Source organism: Furipterus horrens, unplaced genomic scaffold (assembly GCF_987537825.1).
Source record: "Furipterus horrens unplaced genomic scaffold, mFurHor1.1.pri manual_scaffold_6, whole genome shotgun sequence".
Taxonomy (NCBI): Eukaryota; Metazoa; Chordata; class Mammalia; order Chiroptera; family Furipteridae; genus Furipterus; species Furipterus horrens.
In genome coordinates, this window is record NW_028327176.1 from 22,425,056 (window position 1) to 22,442,731 (window position 17,676).

Below are 17,676 nucleotides of genomic sequence, written 5' to 3' on the forward strand. Positions count from 1 at the left end.
ATTTAGTAGACCCACCCAAAGTGAGGGAAAATTTAGGAAGGTAATTGGTCACTTGGAGAGAGTGCCTGACCCACCACACATGTGAAACTAATATAAATCCAGGGGAACAAAGAAAGTTCTCTCCTGCTTGTGGCTCGCTGCTCAGGACCTGCACTCAGCTGCCCTACTGGCCTGTGCGCTCCATGAGGCTCGTGACGTCTAGAAGAACCAATCTCTCTCTTTTTTCTCTCTCTCTCTCTCTCTCTCTCTCTCTCTCTCTCTCTCTCTCTCTCTCTCTCTCTCTCTCTCTTGTTTTGGTCTTGCTGAGGACAGCTGGATTTTGCATGGGTTTGGAGAGGGAGATGAGCTTTGAGACAGACAGTTCCCTATGGTCCCAGTTTCTACACTATTCAAGGAAAAATCCTTTTCCTTTCTCACAAGCCTCTGCCTCTAGATTTTGCCTTTCAGTGGTGGCAGGCAGCTAAACCCCACTTTGGTTCAGTAACAGTATCATTTTCATATATAGTGTCTCATTTATTCTTCACAAAAACCTCTGGGAATAGGATGGGTATGTTACTATAATTTTCATTTTACAAACTAAAAAGCTAAGCCTGAAGGATTAACATAGATAATTAGTAACAGAAATGGAACTTAAATCCAAGGCTTTTGACTTCCGATCTAGTCTTCTTTATATTACTTTATATTCCTCCTTCCTCTTCTTAAATAAAAGCAGGAGAGGAAATGTGAACATTTTCCTAGATAAAGCAAAGTACACCCTCATCTCTTACTTTAAAAAAGGGAAAGAAAAAGGAGGAAGAAAGAAGAGAGAGAAGAGAGTTAAAGAGGGGAAAAGTGGGGAGAAAGAAAAGGGAAGGGGGGAAGGAGAGGCTAGAAAGGGATAGAATAGAGAAGGGAAAGGAAAAGAAGCAATTTATAGACATCTCTTAATGTAGGAAACTACCAAAGGAGAGTAAATAAACTTATAAAGATGTGAACAAAACTCCACGAAAACCCTAAACGAGCTTGGAGAAATCTCATGGAAGAGTTCTGAAGGTCGTAGAACTTATCTACTAAAGAAACCCTGACAAGAGCAAAACTGCATCAATTAGAGTCAATGCCAGGCACTGTCAGGCTCCACAATGGGTCTGTCAGTTCCATTGTCTTATAGCAACCAGTAACGCTGCATTGCTATTACACGTAATGCTTACCATATTCACCAGCTCTACAGTAATGTTGAAAGTTTAATGAATTAACAGAAAGTCAAAAGAATGAGGCACTAAACAGAAAGCTGCTATACTAAAAGTATTGTTGATTTTGAAATCAATATTATAAACTTTGAAATTTCCACAAATTCATGCAGAAAAAAAGTTAGGATTTAGGTTGAAAGGCATGGATTATTTTTAAAGTATGCATAATAGTCCCTAATAATACTTATATCTCAGTTATCCAACTCACTGTTGAAGTATCAATGATGCTTTTCTCTCGCCCATCAATGTCATCATCTTCATCTTCATCACTGAAATCTACAGCTGCACTGTCAGGGAATTTGAAATTATCCAGCACAGAGGCAGAATCCGTCAACTCGGATTTCCTGGTTTAAAACATGTACACCTCGCTCAGTTAATTTTTTAAACTCAGCCTAAGAATTAATCCATGATATGCACTAACTTCTGTTTATATTGTAACTATGACCCCTCAAATCACACTATGAACGACACTGATTCTTATCCATTTCAATGGATTTTAATTGGAAAAGCAATATAGGAAATGATTACTTCTTAAAGTACTCTGTGATCCTATCTACTTAAATTAATGGTAATCTGATGTAAAAAACACTCCCTCTTGATTCAGACATATTTTGATCCTCAGTTAACCTTCATCTATTTCTTTTAAAAAAGAATGTTTTATCTCTGCCACTACTTTATTCTTTTCCTCTAGGCATCTCTTCCTATCATACATAAGTTTCCATTACTAAGAAAATAACTAGAAAATGTCATTTTTCTCTGATGCAATCTTATATTTCTGAACAGCTAAAAAGCTGAAAAAGCAAATATGCACATAAAATTACTAAATACAATAAATTAGTCTAATCAACAACAAAACTTTATCCTATTGGTACGCATTAAACTTTTGGAAATGATTTCAAATATGTAAGGTTTTAATTTAGTTCTCTAAAAATAAATTTAATAATTTCTTAATGTCCAGAAAAAATAATTTCTCTCTAGTTCATTAAAAATTGTTTTAGAGTAGAACGCATTTCCATGACAAAATTTATCCACAGCTATGGACAAAATTTTCAAAACAGATAATCAATTTCAAATCTGCTGGAAGCTATGTTTTAGGTTTTTTTCACCATGTTCTTCATTCCTACATAAATCAGACATTCAGAATAATACCCTTGTCAGCTTCAACAGACAGGTCAAGGCCAAAACACCAGATAATTGGAGTGGTCTTTTCTGAAGGCCTTTATAATGATTTAAGTTAACCCTTTAGGTAAAACTATAACCAAGAATAATGCCCACATTGTCTATGTCTACACAGAAAAACAATCTGTATCTCACATTTACAAAAACAATTTAATGTAATTTTAATTACTAATGACTACATTTAAGAAGGGTCCAATGACATCTGTTTACAAAAGTCATATTTTTGAACCTTACCCAAATCTTATAATTTTAGTTTATGTTCCAGATAACAGAAAGAGCAATTTTCAACCTTTTTCATCTCATGGCACACACAAACTAATTATTAAAATTCTGAGACACACCAAATAATATATTTTTGACCTATCTGACAAAAACATTAGGTGTAATTTTAACCCATTTACGCTGGACAGCTATTGTTGTGTTGGCTGTTGTCGTTTTTTTATTCGACAATCCAAGAAAAAATAAGTCAGTGCCCCTGACTAAATATCAGGTATTGCATGTTGAAAATCGCTGCAACAAAACACATTTAAAGTTTAATAAAACCATCCTTCCAGCCTGAATAAATATTAAAATAAAGTAACATCATATTTAGACTTTCACAGAGCCTTTGGCTTTTTATTTAAGAATGCTGCCAACTTTTTTTCAATAAAGAAGAATCTCCTCGTTAACTTTTCATGATCATTTTAAGCAGAATTACATATCATTGTATGATACACGATCCAAAAAGCAAAACAAAATTTTTCAAACAGCTACTGAATTTTTCACAGTTATTGTATCAATTAGAAATATATACTTAAAATAGATATTTTTCAAAGGAAATATGAGTTACAGCATTATTAGATAAACAATAGTGGCTAAGATAAGGTTTACTTCTAAGGAATCTGCAATATTTATATGATTTATAGGTTACAGAAATAAAATTTCATTCTTAAAGATCTGAACTGAATTTCCAAAATAAGATCTTTTATGAAGTTTTTATAGTAAGTGACTAGGCTTCAAAATATTAAAATCTGTATTGAATCCACAAATTTCAAGCTAATATCTTAAATCAAAAATCTTCAAAAATTCATAAATAACACTAATCACTGTGTTATCTTCTACCAAATGAATTTTAAATTATTAAACTTTATTATAATTATTTCTGTAGCAGTATCTAAAAGTGCAAGTATAAGTATCACCCATAAACCAAATATATTTAATAAAAATTAAAATTATAGTTAAAACACTTTCCAGACAAAATACTTACCCAATCATTGCTGTGTCTTTAATTTCACCCTCTGTGCCATTTATAACTGAGTCCTGATTTTTGTCATCTTCCCTGTCAGTGACATCACTTGAAAACCCCAACAAAGCTCGCACTCGTTTAGATTTCACATCTAGAATGGTATCTGTGTAACCCACCTCCTGTAGATACCTGTGTAGGAAGAGAATCCTTACAATTTAGCCATATTAGATCAGCATTCTTAACTCAATATGTAAACAAAAGTATTTTTTTTAATTCACTGCCTGCACTTAACTGCATACTACTATGCTAGTATGACTTGCTAATAAATAATCTTCCAGCTGCAGATGGAGCTGTCTCTTGCAGTACCAGTCTCTGCAGTCACTGAGAAAAATCAAAGAACTATACAATAGACCATTCATTATATTTATCATAAGAAGACATTCCTTAATAACACATTCTTTCTTCTAGGTAGGTCTAGAGTAAACTTAACTCTCAGATACTACTGAGTTACTATTTTGTAACAGTAGTTATCATAACCAATAGCCTCTTTACATTTCTGATTTAAAGTGTCACTGGATCAACTGTATGGAGAACTAAAGAGAATGTTTCTAGCATATATAGTTTCCTCCGTGACATACAAGAAGATAGCATATTCCAAAGAGTCACTTCGACAGGGAAACTTCTATCCTGGGACAACTGTAAAATAAAAAGAGTAGACCACAACTCAAATGTGGGATGTGGAATACCTGGGTGTATGGGGAAGGGGGATGTTGCAGAGAGGCAGCAGCACAGAAAAAGAGAACAGGCTTTGTATTTAGAGTTAGAACTGCATTTAAAGCTCATTTCTGCCACTTTTTTTCCTGTGTTACTTCAATTCTCCTGAACCTCAGCTTTCTTTCCTCTTAATACAGTGCCTGGCATATAGAAGGCACCCTATATGTAGTAACAAAAAAGATGACGCCCCCCACCCTGCAAAGGTGGTAGTGCAATGAACATAAGAAGGTAAATGTCACTAATAGCATTATTAATAAACATGACAGACAAATGTTAGGCATTAACTCATAAGTAAGCATCAGTCTATGGGATGAAAAGAGAAAACAATGGTGGACAAGATAACCATTCTAATGTCAATTTCTTTCAAGATCTGGTATTAATAGTTATCTCATAAAGACATATGACCAAATTAAGTAAGTGCAACCTTTCGAATAAAGAAACTTATTTTTCAATCCTACTCGATATTTATAGAAAGGCTTTGATTAAAATTTGGATAATAAATTTCTAACCTTCCTAAATGTAATCAGTTGTTATTCCAAACTAATATAAAGGTATTACATTTTTCTGTTTTTAACAAATAATATTTGACACATACTTCACTTGGGTAACAAAATCACATTACAAATAACTGTTTTGAAAACTGCACTTTCCATAGATAAGCTGGCTTTACTAAACAGTTACTTCCTCATTCATTGATGAAATGTCACCTTTCCCTTAAGAGGAAGATTATGAGTCTTTAAAAAAGTTTTTGAATGCATTTCTAGGATTAGTCATATAACATCCTCATTTTATACAAACCAGCAGATTAAAACATGTATTCATTTATAAAAGAAAAATGCACAAATCATACTTAAGACCAAAGTAAGGGCATTAGTAAAAAACCCATTTATTAAATATTTTCTTCTAGCAGATGAAAAACAGATATAAGGAGACATCTCACTATTCTTTTCCCGTCATCAAAAGGAATGGCTGGCATGCATCCACATTGGAAATCACAGATTTAAACTATTCACAAGTGACCTCAAAAATTGAAAACAGGCAGCAAATTGTATTTTACTGAAGCACAGACCTGAATACCAGTTTCAAATGTGATATGCAAGGACCAGGCACTGAGCTGGTGAGTGGTTCTAGTCCACCATGTGAGATAACCTCAACTCAGCTTTGTTCCCTCTTTATAGCCTCAAATAACCATTTCATAGGAGAAAGTATATGTCAGTGCAATAGTTGCAGATTTGGGAAAATCAAAAAGTTCTCCAGCCAATTAAAAATAAAGTTTAAAAACACACAAAATTTATATATAAATACTGATTAAACATATTAAAACATATATCCATACATAAAAGATGCACAGAAAAGAGTAACTTAAAAGAGTACAGAACTCTTTAACTATAAATTTAAGTGTATAATAAAATCTATAAGCTTAAAATTGTACCCTTTCTTTAAAATGCTCACCTGAGGACAGTTTTTTTAATTGCTTTTAGAGCGAGAGGAAGGGAGCAGGTTTAGAGAAGGGGAAGAGAGGGAGAAAGAGAGGAACATCAGTGTGAGAGAGAAACGTCGATTGGTGGTCTTTTGTACGCTCCCCAAATGGGGACCAAACTCGCAACCTAGGCATGTGCTCTGACCAGGAATTAACCCCGCAACCCTTCAGTCTGTGGGATCACAAGTACCCAACTGAGTCACACCGGCCAGAACAAAATTGTATTTTTTGATGAAACTAAAATTATGAAAAGAATATATTCATGATAATTCTTATTAATATTTAATAAAAAATAAATTACACTACAGGGGAAAAATGTTGAATATGAAAAAAGAAAAGAAATCCAATTAAGCTTTTCACAACAGCAGTATAATAATGAGAAAAATTCCTCTACTGAGTTGAAAATACAAAACAAAAATAATCTCATGAAAATATATGCTTCTCCTTTTCAGTTTGAGCATGGTTTACTTACTGTCTGAGTAGTTGTCGACCTTGTTTCCACATTAACTGGCTATTTTGTTGTGGCTGGACCTCTGTTTCATTACCTTCATCTAGAAAACATCAAATCATAGTAAAACTGACATGTTATATACATTAGAGGGCATCCTGATTCATAAGAAATATTGAAAAAAATTATAAAATTAAGAATATGTAAAACTGAACTGTAAAGTATGTTTTAGGACGATGTAAATTCTGTTTTTAAGTTGAATTTCTGTAACTAAACTCTAAATTGATTATTGCTACTGGATTCCCCTCCCCTCAGAGTTGCAGAACTAAAATAAAGATATTTTCCAAATCTTTAGGCAGCCTGAGAATTTTCCTCCAGGACAAAGACCTACCCACATATACTAAGAGTCCAATAAAAGTATTATAAGCATCAGAATTAGAACAAAATACCCAGGAACGACTGGTTTTTAAAAAGCTAGTTTGATTAAAGAATAGATAGGAAATAATCCCAGTCCAAATCTATTTCCATCACTAGTTCTTAAATAAAAACCTCAAGTATTCTTTTTAGACATTCTTTGAATGAAAATCTCGTAGGCCTTGTAAAGCTTTAAATTCATTATTTGGTAGAAGCTGAATCCTTTCAAGAAGGTGGTAAAATAAAAAGTCTAGCCTTCTCTATAAGTTTGGGCTAAAGAATTTCCAAAACACATTATGGCTCTACTTTAAAAATACAAAAAAGTTCCAGCTATAACAAGCTGTGATCTTTATAGGGTTTTATTCAAGTGAAAATATAAGAAAGACTGGGAATATTTGTTTTATGATATTTGATATTACATATTTAATGTGTTCCAGATGCTCCATTAAAAACATATAAATTATCTCTTTTAATGCAAAAGATAGGTGTTATTACTAGCCTCATTTTAAATACAAGAAAAGTTTTACAGATTAGTTGTAAGGTTTCTTAGTAATAGAGTCATAAGTGGTGAAGTGAAGTCTGACTCCAGAGCTCACATATTTTCCTCCACATGCTATTATTACGATTATAAGAAATTAGAGAAATTGAAAATTTAAAAAATCAGATCTTGCACTTTCATTTTACTCCTAACATAACTAGGCAAAACTCTGTGATACACCAAAGAGACAGCAGTAGAGTAGATAAAAGGGTGGAGAGGGAGGTCAGGGGAATTAAGTTTACTCAAAAAAGAGAATTACTTTGAAATAACATCAGAGGGTATACATTCCTTTTTTTAAAAAAGACAAAAACAAATGCCTCTATACTAATGACAAAAGATACGACTTGCTTCCACTGACTGGCAAATTCAGGAACTGTGTATATTATAACATCGTATGTCCCAATATGTCCCCTTCTTAAGTCAAGTGAGTAACCTGTACTTGCCAAGTAAGAACATTTACATTGACGTTTCAAAAAACTAAAAATTTCAGATATGAAAGAACTTGTGAGGTCATCTAATTCCCCATCAGACCAGGCCTAAATCCTTTCTATACCATCCTCAGGTATATGCACAACTGTTTTCACCTAGTTTGGCAGCTAGTGATATTACCAGTGTGGTGTATCCAATCGATGGAATATTACTCAATAGGAACAGGGAACAGACTACTGATATACACACTGTATGAATCTCAAATGCATTCTGCCAAGTGAGAGAAGCTAGAATCAGAAGGCTACATTTTGTATGATTCTGGAATCCATATGACTTTCTGAAAAAGGCAAAACTATAGAAACAGAAAATATTAGTGGTTGCCAGGAGATTAGAGTGGAAAGGAAAGGGTTGATAATAGTAGTAACAAGACTGTATGCATTTGAGAAAATACTAAAAAAGTGAATATTACTGTATGTAAATTATACCTCAATAAAAAATAAACCAAATCAAATAAGAATGCATTTTCAAACTTTTTAAAAAGTATATTCTTACATTGAGATAAAATATTATTCCCTGGGTAACATTTGACATTTACCAACAACAAAAAAGTCTAAGGTTTAAAGAAAAACAACAACAAAAGAAACTCTTGCATATGTGAACTTGATTTTCTCCACACTTCCTTACCTAGGCTACTCTGACAGAACTCTCAATGGTTAGTAATCATCAACTACCAGAATCATTTTTACCTTATCAGTTCAAAAAATCACATTATACAAAAGTGAAGATTTTAAAGTGGATAACAGTTATATTTCTTGGTAATATTAAAAGCATTTGACTGGCACTTCTAGTAAAGTTGGAGTAACAAGGACCCAATTTACTCTCCTGCTTGAAACAAGTATGAAACAAAATAGATGAAACAATGGTTAAATTAAGGCACTGCATTCACACAACAAAGGACAGTGACCCCTGAGAGATGACGCCTGAGAGAAAGGAAACAAACAGGTGAGCCCTATAGTGGTTCCACTTTACTGCCTTGATAGAGTTTCCAGATCATACCATAGCGAGAGGGGCAAAAGCAATTATCTGAAGAAACAATGGCTGAAAAGTGCCAAATTTCATGAAAACTACAAACCCACAGATCCAATAAACTCAACAAACCGCAAGCACAAGAAATACAGGTTGAGGGGTGAGGGCATCAAATCACATCATAAGAAAACTGATTAAAACCTATTAAACACAGAGAAAAATCTTAAATGTAGCCAGAGAAAAAGGTCATTTTCTATACACCAGAACAATGCTAAGGATGACAGAAGATATCTCTCATCAGAAACAATGCAAGTGCGTAAAATAAAGACTTTTTCAAGACACAAAAGCTGAAAGGATTCATTATCAGCAGCCCATGTTACAAGACATGCTAAATAAAGTCCTTAATAAGACAGAAGGAAATGATACCAGAAAAGACGGATTCATACAAAGGAACACAAGTACTGGAAAAATATACTTTTTATAGCATTCGAATCTCTTTAAAAGAGAATTGACTGTAAAACAAAAATATGCTGTATGTGGTTAATAACATAAATAGAAGTAAAATATGTGAAAATAATTGCACAAAGAGAGGACAGATGTAAGTACACTGTTATAAGCATCTCATGGAACACATGAAGTGATATATTATCACTTAAATATAGACTGTAGTTAAGTTTATAAAACCTAAATCAACCAATTAAATAATAAAGAGTTATAGCTAATAGGCCAAAAGTGATAAAACAAAATCATAAAAATTACTGGATTAATTCAAAAGAAATTTGAAAAAGGAAAAGGAAGCAAAGAACAGATTGAATAAATAGCAAGATGGTAACTTTAAGCCTAACCATATCGACAGTCACATTAAATGTAAATGGTCTAAACACATTTCAATTAAAAGATTGAATTTGTCACTTTGGATAAAAATATTTTTTAATAAGTATCTGACTTCTTTTTTTTTTGTTTTGTTTTGTTTTGTTTTTGCTACTCAGAACTTAATAGTTCTCCACTAATGCATCAGAAACAGAGAGTTCAATTTTTATCATCCCTGTAGCTGACTTCTAATATTAAATAGGAGAAACTGAAATATGTAAGATACATAAATTTTAACATAACCTGGGGTAATATTCACTTAAAGTAGAAATGTGAAGGTTTAGAAGTAGAACAAAACAAAAATATGTCAGAAGAGAAACTAATTTTTTTGTGAAAAACCTTTCAGAAAATGTCTGATTGTCAGTGTTAAAAAATATAGAGTAAATGAATAAAAGAACAAAGAATGGGAAAACCCCTGCTTCTTTCAGGTTTACCCTATTTGGATATACCACTTTCTACTCTCTCCTAGTCCCGTCTTTACCACTGTCATCTACAAATCCCTTGATAATGCTCCAAACCAGGCTCACATGCTTCCTCTATAATCAAATTTTTATATCACCTTGAGTGAAATTAATATTTATGTGATCCCCTTCAGCTTACAGCTCTCTAGCTATAATACCTTAGATCTTGTCATTATGAAGAACTGTCACAATGCAAACTCACTCTGAGCATATCCTTCAGGTTCAATACTCCCAGTTCATTAATTCTTTGACTTAGCTGGAACTTTAGACAAGAGGCCAGCTACAGCCATTTAGGCTCCTTTTATCTCCACTTCCTTCCCTCTGGAGTTTTAGTTCAGTCTATCACCTCAACCATTCTTTTGCCAATGTACTCAATTTTCTTGTCCCCTTGTCTCTCCATGAATTCAATGAATTCAACTATTAACTATTTAATAAGTGCACGGACCAGTACTTCTATACAGATTCATGGTCACACACCTCAACCAGACCCTTAGCTTTTCTCAATCCTACCATTTCTTAGTCAGTTTGTCCTCCTGTTCATTCGGTATAGACCTTCTCTACTTTTTGCAAGCCTCTCATGAACTCTTAGCAGATAGTCTTGTCTCATACATAAAGATATCATATTAATTACCCACCAACAAACTGAAAGCTGAACCTACAAATCCATCACCTAACTTTCTATATTCTCTCTTGGTAACAATAAAAGACACGTTCGTCCTGCCATTCTCTAGCTATGTTCAGGATTCAATCCCTGTCACTTTTTTAGATACCTCCCTATTTTTTTTATCTCTACTTTCTCTTTCATTTGCTCCTCCTCTAAGAAGTACATCACACACACACACACACACACTTCCTTGACTCCATGTGTCCTGTCGGCTATTGCCTTCCAAGCTCTCCTTCACTTTCACAACCTTAGTTTCCTGAAAGCTGACTATACTTAGTCTTCATTTTCCACTCATGCTATGTCTCTTGTCCTCACTTCTCTCCTGAAGCTGCTCACAATAAAGTTCTCAGTGACCGGCTTGTCATTAATCCTAGAGATATTCTTCTGCCCTTTGAACATTAATCAGTAATAATGAAGAGTCCTTACTTCTGAACTGTCTTTTCACTTAGCTTCCACTGGTTTCCCTCCTGCCAATAAGACAATCTTATGAGTTTCCTTTTCAGGCTTCTATTTTTCTACCAGTTTTTAAAATGTTGCCATCCCTCAGGATTCCATTTTAGGACCTCTTCTCATTCTGCATAGCCTCTGGGTTAGCCTTGAATCTCATCAGTACTAAATGGTGATGCCTCTCAAACACACATATCGAACCTACACCACCAGCCTGAGCTCCAAACCCACACACCTGTCTACTTGCCATCTTCACTTGATTGCCTAACAAACAAATTCAGAAGTGAACCCACCATCATCCAAGCCTATGTCTAGTCTAGTTTTTTAAACTAGAATTGTGGGAGTCATCTTTGATTCTCCCTTTCTTTCATCCCCTACATCAAAACAAGAACTATTATAATTCCTGCCCTGACCAGTTTGGCTCAGTTGGTTGGAGCATCAACCCGCAAAGCAAAAAGTAGCAGGTTCAATTCCTGGTCAGGGCACATGCCTGGGTTGCAGGTTCGGTACTGATTGGAGCATGTTCAAGAGGCAACCAATTGATGTTTCTCTCCCTTTCTCTCTCCCTCCCTACCCCTCTCTCTAAAAATAAAATCCTAAAGCAGATATTCTAAAAAAAAACAAAAACTAATTCCTATAGATTTTACTTCCTAAATATTTCTGAACACACCTACTTCTTTTCAACTCCATTGCTAGTACCCTTGTCAAGGTAACCGTCCTCATCAGGTTTCCAGGTGGCTGTAACAGTCCTCTAACCAGTCTTCCCATTTCCACTTTGCTACTCTAATCCATCTTCCAGATCAAAGAGCAAATCTGATCACAAGAATCCTAATTAAGTCCTTCAAATGCCTTCTCATAATTCTTAGAATAAACTGTAAACTCCTTAACATAAGTCACAAGACCCTGTAACATATTTTACCATCTGTTCCCCCTTGGCTAACTCTCTAGCTGCATCTATAAACACTCATTCCCTCCCTCCCAATACTAGCAAGTTATTCCATTTCTCAAATGTGCCATGTTCTTTACCTTAGAAACTTTACCGCTAACACTTTGCTTTCCTCTTACCCCTCATTTAACAAATACTTGGTCAGTCTACTTCCCCTAATTCTCTTGTCCTTCAGATGTCAACTTGAAACATCACTTCCTACAGTAAGCTTTCCTTGACTACATAAGACTAGATTTGGTTCCCCTGCTATTGTGCTCTGTAACACAAAACCTATTACCTTCCCTATTAAAGATATCATTTCATTGTAATCACTTTTTCCTTATCTTCTCTGTAAAAATCCAATAGGCATTATCATCTTATTCACAAAATTTGATCCTGGGTTTGACAAATATTACATACTAAATATTTGTAAGATGCAGAGGTAGTTTGAAAGATCAACAGATGAAGTAATACTAGGTACTAACTATGTACTGTTTACTAAGAAAATAAACCTGGGAGTTAGGAATTATTTCCAGAAATTTTCCCAGTTTACAGATAAGGAATGGAGCAATCTCAGAGAGATTAGGTAACATCACAGGTACTTAAAGTGTTAGGGCAGAGTCAAACTTACATGTATCTGATTTCAAAGCCCAACTTTTCCTACTGAACCACATTGTTTTCTTATAAATATTTTGTATATATTGCAACTTGGTCTTTATAGTCCTAATTGATAACTAAAAATTAGAAAATAAACTTTTAAATGTCAAAGTCCTGATTAAAATCACTCTTTTAAATTACTTTAATTTTAGGAAAGTCTTTAACAAATAGTCTAGATATAAAAGAAAATATATTTTTTGTCTTTTTAAAAATTAAGATACATCTCAAGTTACAAGAAGAGATACCAAAGAAAAAGAGAGAACAATTAAAAAACAAAGGAAAAATATGCCAATCATCAGGTATTACTCTAATTCTCAAGGATTCAATATTCAACTGTGGAAGCATTTAATAACATTACTTCACTGAACTATAAAATTAGCAGCACATTTAGAACTTACTTTGTAAAGTTCTTTGACATATTATCAAATATAGAAGTAGTGTGGTAAAATGGGAAGAATATGAATTTTGGAGTCAGACAGACTTGGGCTCAGATCCATACTCCTATTACCTAATAGCTAGCTGTGTGACCTTGGACAAATTTCTCCACTTCTCTGAGTTTAAATTTCACATAGTTAACTTAAGGATAATATCATCATTCTTAAATAACTACTTTAAGAATTACAATTAATATACATGAAGTCCATAGTACAAGCCAGGTATCAGTAAATGATATAAATAATAGCTGGTAGCTTCAGATGTTTGATCCAGGAATTTAATCTGAAATTATGTCAGAAACACACTCACCTCAAACATGGTGATAATGCTTGAACAACTTTTCTTACTTTTCCCTCCCATCTACTAAGTAAATTATATCTATATTCGTTAATATCTGATTGTTTACAGGTACTATTTCTGAATTGTTTGGTGGGGTGAAGAGGAAGGTAGAAGAAAAAAGAAGAAATAACACAGCCCTGGCCAGGTGGCTCAGTTGGTTGGAGCACTGTCCCGTACACCAAAAGGTTGTGGATTTGATCCCCAGTCGGAAGGCAACCAGTCGACATTTTTCTCTCACATCAATGTTTTTTTCCCTCTTTCTTTCTCTCTAAAAATCAACAAACATATCCTCAAGTGAAGATTTTTTTTAAAAAGAATAATACAAAAAAGATAATAAATGTTTCAGCTGTTAAAAGATAATCTGTTTACAGAATCTGCTGTGGGTGATAAAACCCAAAAACAATTTTGCACCTGAAACTGAGGGATTAGGTTTGTGCGGCAAGGAATTCCCCTGTACTTAAGGAAGAAATCTCTTATCTCCACATTTCCTACTCTTTCCTCTCAGGATTTCAAGGGTGCAATGTACTTTACTTCACATCTCAAAGTTCCCATTAATACTGGGGAGACCCACCCTGCAAGAATCGGTTCTGTTGATGCATGTTACCCCATGAATTGTGATCCTTCCAGTAAGGGTAAAACATAAGCAGAAAATGGGGAACTATAAGAAAGGGGAAGGGGATAAAGAAAGGAAAGTGGTGGAAAATGATCTAAATGACACCACATGATTAGTGGCAAAATATAAGTAGGTCAGCAAAAATAACTAATATGCACATAACTAGAAATTAACTTGCAGTTAAATATTGTTGCTACAATACTGGATATTAACTTCTTTTTTAATCACTTGAACTTCCTTTAAAATTAGCTTACCAGAATCATAGCTTGGAGGCTTCATATCTCCCTGATTCAATTCTGTCCCATATTTCAACTTGTGGTATTTGGCTCTAACAAAGAAATGAGAAAATACAAACCATCTTAAAACATATTTAAATAAACTTTTAGATATGTAATAGGAGTAGTCATCAGTATGTAGCAGTCCTGGCTAAATTTCCAAGGCTCACAGCCATCCAAGGTGTCAAAGTCATAATACAAAAGTGTTTGCCATTATTATTTTTGTTGTTATACCATTAAGTGCTATTATAATCAAGGACTAACATTGGGGACCATACATCTTCTTCCTGTACTTACTCATGAACCATAGTAACATTCTAGTTTTTGTTGTATTTAAATTTTCTTGATGACTACCAGAGTATAATTCTATTATTATTAAAAGCAGTTTGGATTGTAAAATAAACTGGTAAAAGACTAACCATTCTCAAAATTGAGTATTTTAAAAAGAAAAACAATCTATAATACTCTCTGTGCCTTGTCAGACAATTATGATTTGAGAAGTATGCATTATATTTAAAAATCCAAAGGAGGGAAGGGGAACCAGCCCAAATCATGAATGTTAAATAAGATATTCTAGCAGAAATTAATAATTTTTTAAAAATACTTCAAGTATCCTTTGCCTTTTCAGGATGAACACTGAAGAACTGTGAACAGGAATTCTTATCTATCTTCTTTTAAAAGCTATATGAATGTTATTATATCTGGTTAATCTGATTTAACCATCACAGATTTAACCATGAAACCAGAAAAATAATAAATTAGGTATGGTAAAAAATTTAAGGTTAACTAAAAATGGCCATACTTACTGAATATATTCATATATTCTGACTTGTTTGCTTTCCCAAATTATTGAAGCCATTTACAATAAATACTCAATAATACAAAAACTTAATAAAGAAATAATGAAAGGGTAACATAGCCAAATTTGAAAGTTATTTTTTGAAAGTTATTTTTATCTTTATAGAAAAACTAATTGAGCCCTTACTAAAAAGTTTTTATATTGCAAGGAAAGTAAAAAGAAAATGAAAAGTTTGCTCAAATACATGAAGTACTGAAATTCTTTATATTATATTGCAGTTACAACAGAAAAATCAAAGTTTTATACAGAGGGGAATCTTTTTTAAGTACATTTCATTGATTATGCTATTTCAGTTGTCCCAATGTTTTTCCCTTTTGTCCCTCTCCGCCCAGCACCCCCCTTCCCTCCAGCAATCCCACCCTTAGTTCATGTCCATGGGTTGTGCATGTAAGTTCTTTGGCTTCTCTATTTCCTATACTAATCTTAACATCCCTCTGTCTATTTTGTATCCTCCCATTATGCTTCTTAATCTCTGTATCTTTTCCCCAATTCTCCCACTTCCCCCTTCCCCACTGATAATCCTCCATATCTATGGTCTTATTCTAGTTGTTTGCTTAGTTTGCTTTTGTTTTTGTTTTTTAGGTTCTGTTGTTGATAGTTTTGAGTTTGTTGTCATTTTAATGTTCATAGTTTTGATCTTCTTTTTCTTAAATAAATCCCTTTAACATTTCATATAATAATGGCTTGATGATGATGAACTCCTTTAGCTTTACCTTGTCTGGGAAGCATTTTATTGCCCGTCCATTCTAAATGATAGCTTTGCTGGGTAGAGTAATCTTGGTTGTAGGTCCTTGCTTTTCATCACTTTGAATACTTCTTTTCAGTCCCTTGAGAAATCACCTAATAATCTTATCGGAACTCCTTTGATGTAACTCTCTTCTCTTGCCACTTTTAAGATTCTCTCTTTATCTTTAATCTTTGGCATTTTAATTATGATGTGTCTTGGTGTGGTCCTCTTTGGGTCCAACTTGTTTGGGACTCTCTGTGCTTTCTGGACTTACACGTCTATTTCCTTTGCCAAATTAGGAAAGTTTTCTTTCATTATTTTTTCAAATAAACTTTCAATGTCTTGCTCTTCCTCTTCTCCTTCTGGTGTCTCTATGATTCAGATGTTGGCACTTCTAGAGATGTCCCAGAGTCTTCTTATACTCTCTTCGTTTTTTTTCTTTTTTCTCTTTTTGAATTTTTGTTTCTTCATTCTGTACTGGTTGACTGTTTATTCCTTCCTTATGTTCCAAATTGTTGATCTGAATCCCAGCTTCCTTGCCTTCACTGTTGGTTCCCTGTGGATTTTTCTTTGTTTCAGTTGGTGTAGCTCTCATTTCTTCCCTTACCTTTTTTGCCATACTCAGTGAGATCTCTGAGCATCCTTATCACCAGTGTTTCGAACTCTGCATCTGATAGATTGGCTATCTCTGTTTCATTTAGTTCTTTTTCTGGGGTTTTGTTCTGTTCTTCATTTGGGCCATACTTCTTTGTCTCCTCAATTTGGCAGCCTCCCTGTGTTTTTACTTGTGTATTAGGTAAGAGCTGCTTTAACTCCCTTTTAGTGCACGTGTTAAGGTGTGTGGGGCAGAGCCTTAGGTATTCGCCAGGGCAGAACTATCTGCTTCACCATTTTGTAGCTCTACGGGAGTGGGGGGGGGGGCGGGTGTTTGGAGAGGGAACGATGCCACTGCCTGGCTTCTAGAGGTCTGCCTGGCACTCAGCCCATTTCTAGTCACTTCATCTACTTCCCAAATGCTACTGGTGCCCTTCTGACTCCTGCCCTGGGGGTGATTCCCAGAGTGGGTGGGTTTGTATACACTCTAAACCCTTGCAGGCCCTTTAAACAGACTCTCCTGAGAAACCTGCAGTTTCTTCTGCCACCCCAGCCCTCACTGGTTTTTACAGCCAGAAGCTGTGAAGCTTTACCTTCCTGGCACTGGAACCCTGGGTTGCGCAGTCTGGCCTGGGGCTGGGATCACTCCCCCACAAGGTATCTCTCCCAATTTTTACTCACCACACATCAATGTGGGATTTGGTGTTCTGCTGCCGCCAGGCTACAACACATCGTCTCTGCCCTGACCGCCGTTCTCTGTCCCTCCTACCCGTCTGGATGAATTTGGTTTCTTTAAATCCTTGGCTGTCGGACTTCCATCCAGTTCAATTTTTTTTGTTTTGAGGTTAGTTGCGATTCTTCTTGGGGTTGAGCGAGGAGGCGAAGTGTGTCTACCTACACCTCCATCTTTACTTGAAGTCCCCCTGAATGAATTCTTAGAACTGCATGCGTTCTATTCCTGACCTGTAAATGCCTGCCAAAGATCAGAGGAGATTATCCTATTCCAATGTTTCCTCATGTAGAAACAATACCGGTCCTCTCTCAGGTGATATAATGAAAAACACTATGAAA

The 17,676-nt window shown here is 34.7% G+C and overlaps 1 protein-coding gene and 1 non-coding gene across 5 annotated transcripts in view; both read right to left on the minus strand.

Annotated features, from left to right (window-relative positions):
* Positions 1-17,676, minus strand: part of STRN (striatin) — an 84,630-nt gene that overhangs the window by 34,145 nt on the left and 32,809 nt on the right. For all 4 annotated transcript variants that reach the window (XM_090281152.1, XM_090281149.1, XM_090281148.1 and 1 more), the window contains exons 3-6: positions 14,405-14,478; positions 6,357-6,435; positions 3,652-3,819; positions 1,435-1,570 (exon numbers count right to left, since the gene is read on the minus strand). In XM_090281152.1, coding sequence (XP_090137278.1) covers positions 1,435-1,570; positions 3,652-3,819; positions 6,357-6,435; positions 14,405-14,478 — 457 coding nt within the window. The remainder of the gene's footprint in view (positions 1-1,434; positions 1,571-3,651; positions 3,820-6,356; positions 6,436-14,404; positions 14,479-17,676) is intronic.
* Positions 9,720-9,790, minus strand: LOC150005830 (small nucleolar RNA SNORD26). Its single transcript, XR_016512108.1, has one exon. It is a non-coding gene; the product is annotated as a small nucleolar RNA SNORD26 (small nucleolar RNA).